This window comes from Cervus elaphus, chromosome 25, assembly GCF_910594005.1.
Source record: "Cervus elaphus chromosome 25, mCerEla1.1, whole genome shotgun sequence".
NCBI classification, from domain to species: domain Eukaryota; kingdom Metazoa; phylum Chordata; class Mammalia; order Artiodactyla; family Cervidae; genus Cervus; species Cervus elaphus.
In genome coordinates, this window is record NC_057839.1 from 8,583,424 (window position 1) to 8,596,234 (window position 12,811).

General features: G+C 49.8%; 1 protein-coding gene across 15 annotated transcripts in view; it reads left to right on the plus strand.

Moving 5' to 3' along the window:
- The window catches only part of LOC122683788, a 267,413-nt gene that overhangs the window by 13,522 nt on the left and 241,080 nt on the right, over positions 1-12,811 (plus strand). For 10 of the 15 annotated variants that reach the window (XR_006337821.1, XR_006337825.1, XR_006337815.1 and 7 more), the window contains one exon: positions 213-383. The exons of 1 other annotated variant lie outside the window; for it this stretch is intronic. Coding sequence is in view for 3 of the 14 variants with exons in the window: in XM_043887629.1 (XP_043743564.1) it covers positions 213-306 (94 nt within the window). In the remaining 11 variants the exon portion in view is untranslated. The remainder of the gene's footprint in view (positions 1-212; positions 384-12,811) is intronic. 4 more of the 15 variants (XR_006337823.1, XM_043887629.1, XM_043887630.1 and 1 more) reach the window with 1 other exon arrangement.

Sequence of the window (12,811 nt, forward strand, 5' to 3'; positions counted from 1 at the left end):
GCTTCCACATATAAATACTGGGGGGTGCAAGCATTCTGTCTGTAACAGTGGGTTTTACTGTTAAGTGTGATGGAAGCTGGGAGGCCTGGGCAGTCACCTTGGATAGGGAAGAAGCAGAGGGCGTTGGGGCAGCGACATTTGAAAGGCTGAGGGAGAGCATAGCTCGTTAGGACTTACCTCTTCTTGTCTTATTTCTCTGTTTCTCACTGCAGATCCACTTTGCCTGCGTCTCTGGGCCATGTGGCAGAAGACGGCCTCCCCTAACTGCGGAGTTTCGCATCTCTACCCTCGAGAGACCCGCCCAGCGTAAGCTGGAGCCTCTCTGCTGTAATTCCAAATTCTGAATAGCTCCCAGCTCCAGAGGGGGAATCTGATTGGCTCAGGTGTCTGCTCTGATGCTTTGTGGTCAGGGGGGTGGGGCCGTGCGCTGTGATCTCATGGATGGGGGCCCACCCTGGGACTCTGTGGGTGGAGGGGGGCAGCTGTTCCCTAAGGTGGGACCTCATGGTAGACAGGGCACCAAGAGGCACCCAGAAGGGTCAGCTCTCGAGATCTGGAGGGAAATTCGGCGCTTGTGAATCTGCCTCTGTTCCCGCTCAGCTACGCCCAGCTTTCTGGGTTCCTGGGTCGGCGTAGGACTGGGCAGGGAGATGGCTCTCCCAGCCACCACAGAGAGGGCAGCACCAAGAGTTTGGGAGGCAGGAGAGCCATCCCAGGAAGCAGAGAACTGAAGAGTTCTAGAACTGTGAGTCTAGGCGGAGCCTGGCTGGAGGGTGCTGGGGTCCTCGGCAGAAGAGCCTTGCTGTCAGGCTTCGGGGGTGGCCGTCAGGATGACAGCTGCCCGGGACGTGACCTGCCGGCGTCTGCCCCTTTTTCACAGCCTCTCGAAGTGAGGTCCTCTGGTGACTTGCTGCTGTAAGGTCATCAGAGCCTGGAGTGGCTTCTTGGGATCCAGGTGACGAAGTCAGAGTGGAAGGAACATTCTAAGCACCTTGGAACTGATGAGGGTCTCCATGACCCTTCCTGAGCCCCACCCTGGGGTCCCTGCAGCCAGTCACGGGCTCCCTTGTCTTGTCTCCCCACTGCTAAAGTCAACTTGTCTCTCTCACAGACTTTCGTTCCGTTCTCTCCCAGTCTCTTTGTTCTTTCCAACAAGTTAATGGAAGACTTCCTGAAGTCAGGGGCGGCTGTGGGTGTTCTCTTTTCTCTGTGACTCTCACAGTCCTGGACACGGCAGAGGCTCTCGGTGAATATTTGTCCACTGAATTGAAAGTAGTTTGTGAGTCTGATCTGTTCTCACTTAACCAAGGAACAAACTGGACCTGTGGGATGGGCCCATATCTACGCAGTTAATGTCAGCATCACCAGTCATGAATCATTTGCTTATTGCCTTTGTGGCTTTTACCATACCTGCATTCTACCCATGCGTTTACTACTGTCTACTTTTCTTTAAAGTAGCTTATGTTTTTCACTTAGAAAGTTAATTTTAAACTTTAACAGGAAACTTTATTCCATAACTGTGCCTTAAAACCAGGTTTTATCTTCCTGTAAATGGAAGTTGATTGTAAAAACAGATACGCATCTCTGAAATAGAAAGCGTGTGTCCATCACCCAGTGAGTGATCTCGAGGGGTCCAGTAGCACACATGGTCACACTTTGGGGAATTCTGGTTTATATGATGGGTGAGGATGCATTCAGAAGAATGCCCGCTGGCCCTGGGCACACTTCCGGATCTGGGCTGACTTGCCATTCTGTGATCTGCGGTCACAGCAGCCAGACGCTGCCACCTGCTGTGGCTCTCGCTGAAAAGGCAGCTTTGATGACCGTGGAAAGGGCCCATGGAAGGGCTCTGGTGCCTTTCTCTCGTCTCTAGGGACCCCCTGCTCTTTGCCCCCCTGCCCTATTGCAGGTTCCTCCTGCCAGAGTAGAAGCCACTCTTTTATCCCCATCATGGGAACAGCTATGGTGGAGGAGGTGAGGTAGATGGAGGAGGCGGGGGAGGGAATGAGGAGAAGGAGGAGACAGAGGAGGACAGGAAGGAAGAAGAGGAGGAGGGTGAGGATGACGGGGAGGAGGCGAGAGAGAGAAGGAGGAGGAGGAAGAGGCCAGGCTGTGTGGCTTGGGAAGGGAACTGGGCTTATGGAACAGAGCCTGGGCAGTTGCCCTGGAGAGGAGACAATAGGATGAGAGGTTAGCCAGTGGAGGATGGGGGTGGAGAGGTATGGAGGGTTGGCCGTAATACTTTGCAGCAGGAAAATGGTTTTGGCTGAGAGCGAGAAAATAGCACAATGTGTATTTGTCTGTTGAGCCTTAAGGCCCTGGCTGGGTGGACAAGCACAAAATCAACATTTTGGTTCTTGTTGAATGGGTAACCCTTCTGTAGGGTGAAAGGTTTTATCAGTAAAAGGCAAGGTACAACTGTAAACGCAATAGGTAATTTTTTAGGGCAAAGATGGGCTCTCTCTGTGTTGGGTGTTTGGACTTGCCTTCATTACCAGTTTGGATTTTGGCAGGTTAAGAGGTCAAGTGACACAGCAGTTCATCAGTACACCTCCAGGTTCCAAATCTGTGTTCTGGCTCAGCGTAGACACAGAGGCTCCTAGAACCGACAGGGACCTTGGTGTGAAGCATCTCCTAGACCCCCTTGGCTGAGCTACTTCCAGCATACTCAGCACCTCTGGAATCTGACTGTGAGCCTGGTGGGGGACTTGCCTGGCAGGTGAAGCCCTGGTTTCTCCGGGCCCCTCCAGTATTGTCCAAGCTGTGATGCTGGCAGCTGCAGCCCCTGTCTTCTGGACCCTGGACCTCTGGCTCCTGGGCACAGATCATGGTGGTTTAGGACAAGTCTTTGCAAGGATGTTCGGGACCAGTGTGCCTGGCTAAGGACTGGAGGGGGCATTGCAAGCTTCTGGCGAGTGTTTTTCTTCTGCCTCCGGATCAGGGTACTCAGAAGACGCCCCAGGCTGTGTGCATCTGGGTGGGTAAACCAGCCACCATATGTGTATGCTTGTGGAGTTCTGCATTTATCTTCTTGCTTTATTTCAGACAAGGCTTTTAGCCTCTCCCACCTAGGTTGACTGTCTAGTTTGAATCCCAGTTCTGCCACGTCCTAACTGTGTGACCTTGGGCAGGTTCTTAACCTCTCTGTTCCTCTACTTCTCTGTAAATGGTGGTAATTATTGTACTGCATCTCTTTAGGGTTGTGATGATTCAGAGACTTGACATACATTAGCATACAGAGCTCAAGTTGTGTCTGATGGTCAGTAAGCGCCATGGAGAAGTGTGAGCTGCTGACATCATCTGGGGCTGCTGCCTCTGCCATCTCTTGTTTAAAGTAGTCTTTTATTTTTTCAAGATCCAGTTGTACCTCATTTCCCACCACCCCTTTTGTACCAGGCAGGTGTCTGAAGCAGTGTTGGTTGGTGCCCATCCACTGATGCTGTGCTAGCCTTCCATCCCTGCCTTGAGCCTCAGTATCCTGTAAACTGCGGTGTGTGAACCATCTAATTTGTCTGTCAAGGAACAAGATGCCTGCTCCTCCTGCCCTCCCTCCCCCCGTGGTCACCTGCCCCGTCTTTCCCCCAGTTTACTCTCTCGCAGCTGTCTTTATCCCTGTTACCTGCTCCCCCACTTTCAGTAACCTGTCCCCACCTCCAGCCTACTAGGCTAAGTAGACTTCCACTGAAGTCTAGCGCATATCCACCCATCGTCTCCTGGGGATCCTCTGCTCACTGCTTCGGGGCTTAGAAGGGCTGAGGAGAATTTCAGGGAGAAACTCTCTCTGCTCCAGCCTCCCCCTTTGATCACATGGCCCGTGCCCCAGGCTGTAGATTCTTCTCTCAGGGTCCCTTGCATGGGGGAGAGGCCCTGAGGGCAGGTTACGTTTCTTCCTGGGGTCATGCCTAGCTGCTGGGTCACTGTGTTGCTTCTGCCATTTGAAAGCTTCTGCTTATACCCTGGTCTGCACGATGGCCCTCCACTCCCTCTGTGGCCTGGTTGGCATCGGGTGATGGCCCGTCTGACTTTCTGGTTCCGTCCCCTTGCTTTCTGGGCTCTTTGGAGCCACCCTCCGAGGCTCAACTCTCAGAACTGTTCTTTTCGGTCTCTCCGTGGGAGATGTCACCAGGTGACTTGGCGCCGGCCCGTTTCTCTCTGTGGTGCCCTTGAGCTCTGCGCTGTGTGTGGTTGTGTCCCCCGGGGGCTCAGTGAGCACACCCTCAAGACACTGAGACCCAGCACCCCCAGCCTGACCTCCAAGCTGGCTGCTGCTCTTGATCCCCACTGCTGCCCGTGGGGATGCGGTGTCCTTTGTGGCTCAGGCCCCAGCCCTGCGTCTGTCCCTTGCATCTGTCTGGGCCGCCTGCCTCTTGTAGCCATTCATCCTTCCCCTCAGCTCCTCTCACCAGTCTGGGATCTGGTCCTTCCCTTGGGTGGATTCATGCAGATTTCTCAGGGGTCTGTTCTTCCCGGTTTATCCTCAGGCTCCCTGCAGACTGCAGCATTGCTTGTATCATGGGAAACCTTTGGTGACTCCAGAGGCTGGGACATGCGCCCCGAACCTCTGAGCACACAGTTCAGAACCCTGAGCTGACCCCCAAGCAGCAGTTCCTGCCCCGTGATCCTGTTTTCCGCTTACTGCCTTCAGCTCTCTGACCCACCATTCTCTCCTCGGCCCAGCTGGGCTCCACAGTCCACAGCCTGCCCCTTCTTGCTTCTCTCCGGAGGCCTCCTGGGAGCTTAGTTTTATGTGTCAACTTGGCTGGGTCGTAGGCCCAGCTGGTCAATCAAATGGGAAGCTAAGTATTGCTGCTAAGGTATTTTGTGGATGTAGTTAGCATCTACAGTCAGTTGACTGTAAGTAAAGAAGATTGCCCTGTATGATGTGGGTTGTTCCCATATAGTCCGCTGAGGTGTCCCAGAGAAGGGACTCTGCCTGCAGAATGCAGTATCAACTCCTCCTATGTTTTCAGCCTACATTCTGTCCTAAAAATTCAGACTTGTCAGCCCCCATGATCACAGGAGCCAGTTCCTTACAAAAAATCGTCCTCTGTGTGTGTGTGTGTGTGTGTGTGTGTGTGTGTGTGTGTGTTCAGTTGTGTCCGACTCTTTGCGACCCCATGGACTGTAGCCCACCTGGCTCCTCTGTCCATGGGATTTTCCAGGCCAGAATACTGGAGTGGGGTGCCTCCAGGGGATCCTCTAGGGAATCTTCGCGACCCAGGGATGGGACCCGCATCTCTTGCGTATTGCAGGTGGATTATTTACCACTGTGCCACCTGGGAAGCGTGTGTATATGTGTGTGAATATACATGCACACAGATACGTATGTGAGCCTCTTTAGGTTTGTGGTGATTCAGAGACTTGACATACATTAGCATACAGAGCTCTGATGGTCAGTAAGCGCCATGGAGAAGTGTGAGCTGCTGATATCATCTGGGGCTGCTGCCTCTGCCATCTCTTGTTTAAAGTAGTCTTTTATTTTTTCAAGATCCAGTTGTACCTCTTTTTCCACCACCCCTTTTGTACCAGGCAGGTGTCTGAAGCAGTGTTGGTTGGTGCCCACCTACCTAGTCCTGGTTCTGTCTTTCTGTGAACCCTCACTGTGAATGCCTCCTGTGGCTTGGCCCAGACCTCCCTTTCTGGACCCCTTCTCTGAGTAGCCAGCCTTCAGGAGCATGCCTTCCCACCTGCTCCGAGTGCCCTGACTGGATCCCTGCTTGGTTTTGCTCACCTAGTGCCTGATAGGGTTATGCAGCTCTAAGGCTGTGAACCCACAGTTCCACTGTTGAGGAGAGGTATCCATTCTGTGTTTTTTTTTAATTGAAGTATAGTTGATTTACAGTGTTGTGTTGGTTTCAGGTAGACAGTAAAGTGACTTAGTTAATCATACATATTACCTATTGTTTTCAGATGCTTTTCCCTTATAAGTTATTACAAAATATTGAGTATAGTTCCCTGTGTTATACAGTAGAACCTCGCTGGTTATCTATTTTACTTATAGTAGAGTGTATGTGTTAATCCCTAATTCCTGATTTATCCCTTCCCCCCTCCCTTTTCCGCTTGGTAGCCATAAATTTGCTTTCTATGTCTATGGGTCTATTTCTGTTTTATATTTAAGTTCATTTGTATAATTTTTTTTAAAGATTCCACATGTAAGCAATATCATATGACGCTTGTCTTTGGCTGGCTTGCTTTGCTTAGTATGGTAATCTCTGGGTCCATTTCGTGCTTCTCTGGCCCTGCCTCAGCTCCCAGAACTGGGCACATAGTAGGGGTCACCAGGTTTTCCCTGGATACATGCATGTGGGGAATCGATGAGTTGGGGACGGGGGTGACTCTAAGCTGATTACAAGCACTCTCCTGGATTTTTGGTGGGGGTAATCAAGGGTCTCTAACCCAAGGTCATTTTTCAAAGAGTTGGTTTATTCCTTTTTTTTTTTCTTTAATATTTATTTGGCTTCTCTAGGTCTTACTTACAGCATGCAGGATCTTTAGTTGTGGCATGTGAACTCTTAGATGTGGCGTGTGGGATCTAGCTCCCTGACCAGTTATCGGACTGGGGCTCCCTGCATTGGGAGCAAGGAGTCAGCCACTGGACCACTAGGGATGTCCTAGTTTATTCTTTGTGTTTGCGACCTGAGGCTCTAAAACATACCCAGGCTGCATTTCTCCCCACCTTGTTCTCTGATTCTACGCATAGCAGTGGTTTCCAGATCATAAGATATTACACAAATTCAAATATAGCAGAGGAGACTAAGCCTTGAATCTGTTGAGTTTCCAGGTGATCATTTGGTTGGTGGATACACCTTGATTTTTGTGTTGCTTAGAACTGCATCTTGCTGGTGGTTGAACATCCTTCTTGGATTTGTCTCCTAAGTGGCCAAGCCTTGGGTATCTCTAAGGGGTTTCAAGTGGAAAACCACGGAAGTGGCTGTATGCATTCAGACAGCTGGGTAACCTGCAGGACGGGTGCCTCCTCAGGGCCGGGGGCCCAGCCTCCACCATCAAGCTCAGTCCTTCTGTGTCCCTGGTGATGTGACACCACATTCATTCAGGAAGTTCCTTGAACTTTTCAGTTTTAACAAAAGTCGCGGCCTTCCTGGACTTCTGTTTTATAGACCTAGTACAGAACCCTGCTTTACGTCTGCTGGGATGTTTTGAAATTGACAGCCCTCCTGCTTTCTCTTTTAACCAAACCCCACTCCTGTTGTTGGGCGAGCTGGAGTTAATGAGCCTGTGGACAACATGGCAAGTAACTTTTGAAATGACCCAAATTCCTTTAATTTTGTTATTTTTAAGGAAAGGTCAAATAATTGGGAAAAAAAACCTTTCGATGAGGAGTTAAACTTAGGGTTTACAAAAAAGCACACTTTGTTGATAAAATATGAACTGTTTGAAAGATTTATAAGAGTCTAAAAATCCTGCATAGCCCTTCAGAATTTGAAGCAGCAGGAAACCACTGTGATATTTTTAAAGCAAGTATTTATAAAAGTAATTGGGTACTCTTGATGTGGAATAAGGAGGAAAAAAATAACGGTAAGGAAGCTATATTGGACTTGACATAAAAGTGAGGTATGTAATTTGGGAGCAGAAGTAAGGGCAAGTGACGCGTACACACAGTACCTGCGGGCCTCTTGCCCTGCAGAGCTGGAGGCAGGACGGAATGGTGCTGGGAGAGAGGAGGGCTCTTCAGGGCCCACGAGCAGTGCTCAGGTATTGCCGCTAATGTCTGAAACCCCAGTGTAAAACTCCGAGGCCCTCTAAAACAGATTCCATGCAAATGGGACAGAAAACACATGTTTCTGAGAATTTTGGTTAAAATTAAAAATGTGGCAGAGATCGTGCCAATAATTTACTTGAGAATATCCGAACCAGATGCTGCTAGCCCGTAATTCCAAGTAATTTGCCAAAATTATGTATTTACTTTAATCCTAGAGATGAAGTTAAAATATGCATGGTTTTTGTTATTTGTGATGTAGGGAAAAAAAAATCTGATGTGACTTCAGCTAATACGGGATAGAAGACAAAGAAATGGGCAAGGTATGTCTATTAACTGCTGCTCAAACCCATAGTGGAGCAAAAATGCTGAAAAAACAGTTCCTCAAAAAGTGCAAGGCTTTGGGAAGTTAGGCAAACATTTTTGGGTAGGATGTTAATTCATGAAACAACAATCTTGCATTAAGACAGTGTTTCTACTGGTAACAGTTCTAATTCCTGAGTGACTCCCACTCACGGACATACTGTATTATGGATGCCAAACATTTGGATGAAAATGGAAAAAAAGTTCACTCATCTCTCTGATTTCTGCTCTCTGTAAAGCCAGATAATCATATACTGGAACTAGCTGGTCAGCAGACATTTTTGGGTTCCTATTTAGATATTTAGCATCTATCTGGACAGAGGCAATTTAGTTTAGTAGGTCAACATGCAGGCTCTGAAGTCAGACTGCTGCTGCTAAGTCGCCTCAGTCGTGTCTGACTCCATGCGACCCCATGGACGGCAGCCCACCAGGCTCCCCCGTCCCTGGGATTCTCCAGGCAAAAATACTGGAGTGGGTTGCCATTTACTGTTCCAATTCATGAAAGTGAAAAGTGAAAGCGAAGTCGCTCAGTCGTGTCCGACCCCTAGCGACCCCATGGACTGCAGCCCACCAGGCTCCTCCGTCCAGCTAGATGGGTTCAAATTCTACGTTGTCATATATGAGCTGTGGAGTAGTTATTTAAGTTCTCTGTGTTTAGTTTTCTCATCTCTAAAATGAGTGTAGTAACAGTATCTACCTTGGAGAGTTGTTCTGAGGGTTAAATCAGTTAGTACTTGGTATAGTATTTAGTATAACACCTGAACACAGAAAAGCCCTAAAAAAAATACTACTCATCTTCATTCTTCATGACCTGGTAGCAGGCTTCCTATTCCATCAAATTTGTTTGTGGCTCTAGACTAGTCCTTCTAAGATGCACATCTGATCTCTTGTCAGTCCTTTGGGGTCTTTCCACGGGGCCCCCCAGCCCCTAACTTGTTCCTACAGGGTGAACCCTGGCTCACTAGCATAGCATGTAAAACTTCCTGCCCAGTGGACCTTGGCACACAGGCTTCAAGAAGTGTTTGGAGGTTTCTGAAATGTGCTGCCTATTCAGATAAGGGATGAGGGATCCAGGCACCATGCCCATTTATGGATGAGTAGTGGTGTGGGCTTCAGTCTGAGATGGAACCCCATTTCTGACTGGGTGCTGTTTGGGGTCTGTCTTATTGTGCGTAGTTTGAGGGGCACTGGGAACCAGGCAGCACCCTCTGCTTCCAGATTCCTGCTTGGGTTTGGGTCTATGCATGTGAGATGGTGCCACCAATGAGTCAGGTCCGAGGAGATCAGGGTTCCTGTCCTGCCTTTGCCCCTCATTTGTGGGTGGACCTGATTGGTTTTCTGTCCTCTCTAAAGTGAGGTTGGGCCCTATTGGTCTCTGTGGAAATGGATGAGGCCTGTCGGGGTGGGGGCGTGGCTTCCCTCCAAAGGGTAGAGAGACGCAATCAGAGGGAGGAGGAGGGGCCTCCCTACTTTTCACTCTGCCTGGCGAGCTGCCTGGCTCTCGGCACCTGCTCACGTTCGGGAAATGTGCCGCCCAGGCCTGGTCCACAGGAGACCGCAGCCCGGTATTCATGGATTGAAGAAATGATTTCTGTGGTTGGTGACACCTTGGACAGTCCTTCACTCATGAGCAGTACTCTCTTCCCTTCGGGTCTGATAATCAGCTTCTCCACCCGGGAGCCCTCTGCATTAGCCGGCATGATCCTGCAGTTCACCTCGGGGAATTGACCTCTGTCTTCTGGATGCTTCAAAAAATAACCTACGTGCTCACCAGGCTCCACTCCTGCAGTTTGCCTCCTGTTTCTTGCCCCTTTGCTTTGGAAATGATCCGGGAGCTCTCCGGCTTTACGGAAGGGACATGGATCTCCCTGGAGGACTGCAACTTCTCTACAGCTGCCCCACCCCCAAATCTGTAGAGAGCCTGCTCTCAGGGCACCTCCCTTATTGACCTGTTTTCTTCCAGATTCTCCTCCTCACATTCATGTGAGAGTATCCTGCAGGCTGCCCCCCGGGGAGGGCTCTGCTTATTGTCTTGAGTTGAGAAGCAGTTGCAAAACTGCTGGCTTCTAGTACTTGCAGTATGCTCTGAGGGTATTGATGATGTTAGCCTTAGGCAAGGAAGATCCCTGCCGGCTAAGAAGTTTCCATCAAGTCTCACTTTTTTGCTATTTTCCTACTTTCAAGAAAGGTTCAAAAAGTAAGACACCTCCTCCCCCACCACCCCCACTGCCTTGGGGGCAAGAACCGTACCAGCTATCAGACACACTTGAGACTGTGGTCATTGTCCCAGCCAGAAGAGCCCAGCCCAAGAATGTGTGGGTTAACGCGTGCGCCCCGCCAGGAGGGGGGTTTGGGGCCGTGACCGGTGCTCGGGCGGCGGGCCACACGGCGCTGCCTGCGCTGTACAGTGCTGGTCATTGACACCCTGTGCATCTGCAGGGAGAGCGGACTAAGCAGCCCTTTTTCTTCTTTAAATCCGAGGAATGTGTGAAAGGCAGGCGTGTCCAGCCAGAAAGGAGTGGCCACGGACTGTGCCTCTGGCACTCCCACCCCCGCCCCCTCGCCCGCCCCCCCCCCCCGCCCCCTCGCCCGCCCCCCCCCCGCCACCCCCCCACCCCCCCACCCCCCCCGCGCCCCCCCCCCCCCCCCGCGCCGCCCACCCCCCCCCGCGCCCCCCCCCACCCCCCCCACCGCTCTCCCGGCCCTTCCCCAGCCACAGCCTTGCTTGCTGTGTTTGTCAACAGCTCCGACTGAGGTGCTCTGTCTTGGGCCTCTGTGGGTGCAGGGCAGACAGTGGAGGAGGCATCTGCTGCTGCTTCAAGCAAGGGGTGGAGGGTCGGCTTCCCCAGGAGGCTGTTCATTTCTGTTGAGGAATTCTGCTGGCAGTTAGGCCAGGTTGCCGCTGGGCAAACACAAGTGTGTTGGTGATGGTCTGGTGCTCATATGCACACGCATGCACACATCCTCGGCCCTGCGGACACACGCGTGCTCCCATGCATCCACACGCACACACTTATAGGCCCTTGTGCCCCCTCCCCCCATGCATGCCCCCGCCATTCATGCAGGAGCATGAGCACACACTCACACACACATGTGGACACACACTCACTTCACAGATCCTTTATTAAGCAGGAGCACATAAACATCAAACACCACCCTATTTATAGAAGCAGTAAACCTAGCAGAAACTAGTACCATCCATGCCAACCCCAAATCTCATACTTTTCTCTCTACTCTTTTTAACTGGTAATGCTTCATCTGTTTCCTTCCCTCTTTCTCATTCCGCTTTAGAGAAGAGAGGCTGCTGCTCCTGCCCACACTTTGGCTTTGAAAGATGCCCTTGAGCCTTATTTTCGGCTTTGACCAGGATGAAAGTGTTCACTCTGCCTTTTCTGGGTGTGGTGGTGTTTCGTGGCCTCTGGGATCAGGCTGCCTGGGTCTGTAGGGCGACTCTGACACTTTCTGGCTGTGTAAACTGGGACAAGTCACCCTTTGTGCCTCAGTTTCCTTTTCTGGAAGATGGGGATAGTCACAGCACCATTTTTTGGGGGTGTTTTGAGAATTAAACGCTGAGCCCAGTGTCTGGCACAGAGATACATCCGATAAATAGTAGTGATGATTTGTTTCCTCCTGCCCCTGACTAGTCTTCAGAGAGGCTCTTGGCTGTCTTGGGCTCTGATCCTCAACTACCTAACTGTTTGTGCTTTGCGGGAACAAACGGTCCTTCTTTCCCACCTGAGCTGGAAGAGAAAGAGCCAGCATGGTTAGACACATTTTTCATGATTCCCGTCTTTAATCCATAGGCTTCTGGTACCTGACTGTCCCTGTTTTCGCCCTTTTGAGCTACAGTCGGGATTATTCCTAATTTGCATCACACGGTTCCTTAGCAACCATCACTAATATAGGATCAGGTACAAAAATACTTTTGGTTAGAATTTCAAACATCTTAGTTTATTGTAGACCATCGCTTTAAAAAATATTTACTTTGATTCTTTTCCTACATTATTTTAAAAGTAATGTGAATTCATTGTAAACTATTTAGAATGCCCAGATAATCAGAACAAAAATCACCCTTCTGTCAGCATCCTTCCAGTTTTAAACATGTATATATTTGTACCAAACAGGAATTGTTGGACACATTCTTTTTGCAAACAGCCCCCACCTCCATTGCACACTGTCCATCTGTCCATAATGTTTTTAAATGATTTTTTAAATTAAAAAAATTTTATTGAAGTATAGTGGATTCACAACATTGTGTTAATTTCTGCCGTATAGCAGAGTGATTCAGTTATGCATACATAGACCTTTTTTTTTTTCAAAAAATATTCTTTCCCTTTATGGTTTATCATAAGATACCAAATATAGTTCCCTGTGTTATACTGTAGGAACTTGTTATTCATTCTATCTATGATAGTTTTCATCTGCTAACCCCAAACTCCCACTGCATCCCTCCCCCACTTCAATATGATTTTTTTTTTTAAAAGATAGTATTTTAAATCAGATGAAATGTGGCTTCTCTAAGAGAAGCGACATTCCTGCGTGTGCGCTCAGTGGAGAGCGGGTGGCTGTGTGGTGGCCGTGAGCTGGATTGGCTGCATCCAGGGGCGGCCCCGCTGTGCACTCTTGTGGGAAGGGCAGTGAGGATGCAGTTAGAATGTGGGTAGGGAAAGCACCTCCCCATCCTGACTTTGTTCTTGCAACCATAGATGGCTTTCAGCCCTGGTGTGAGTA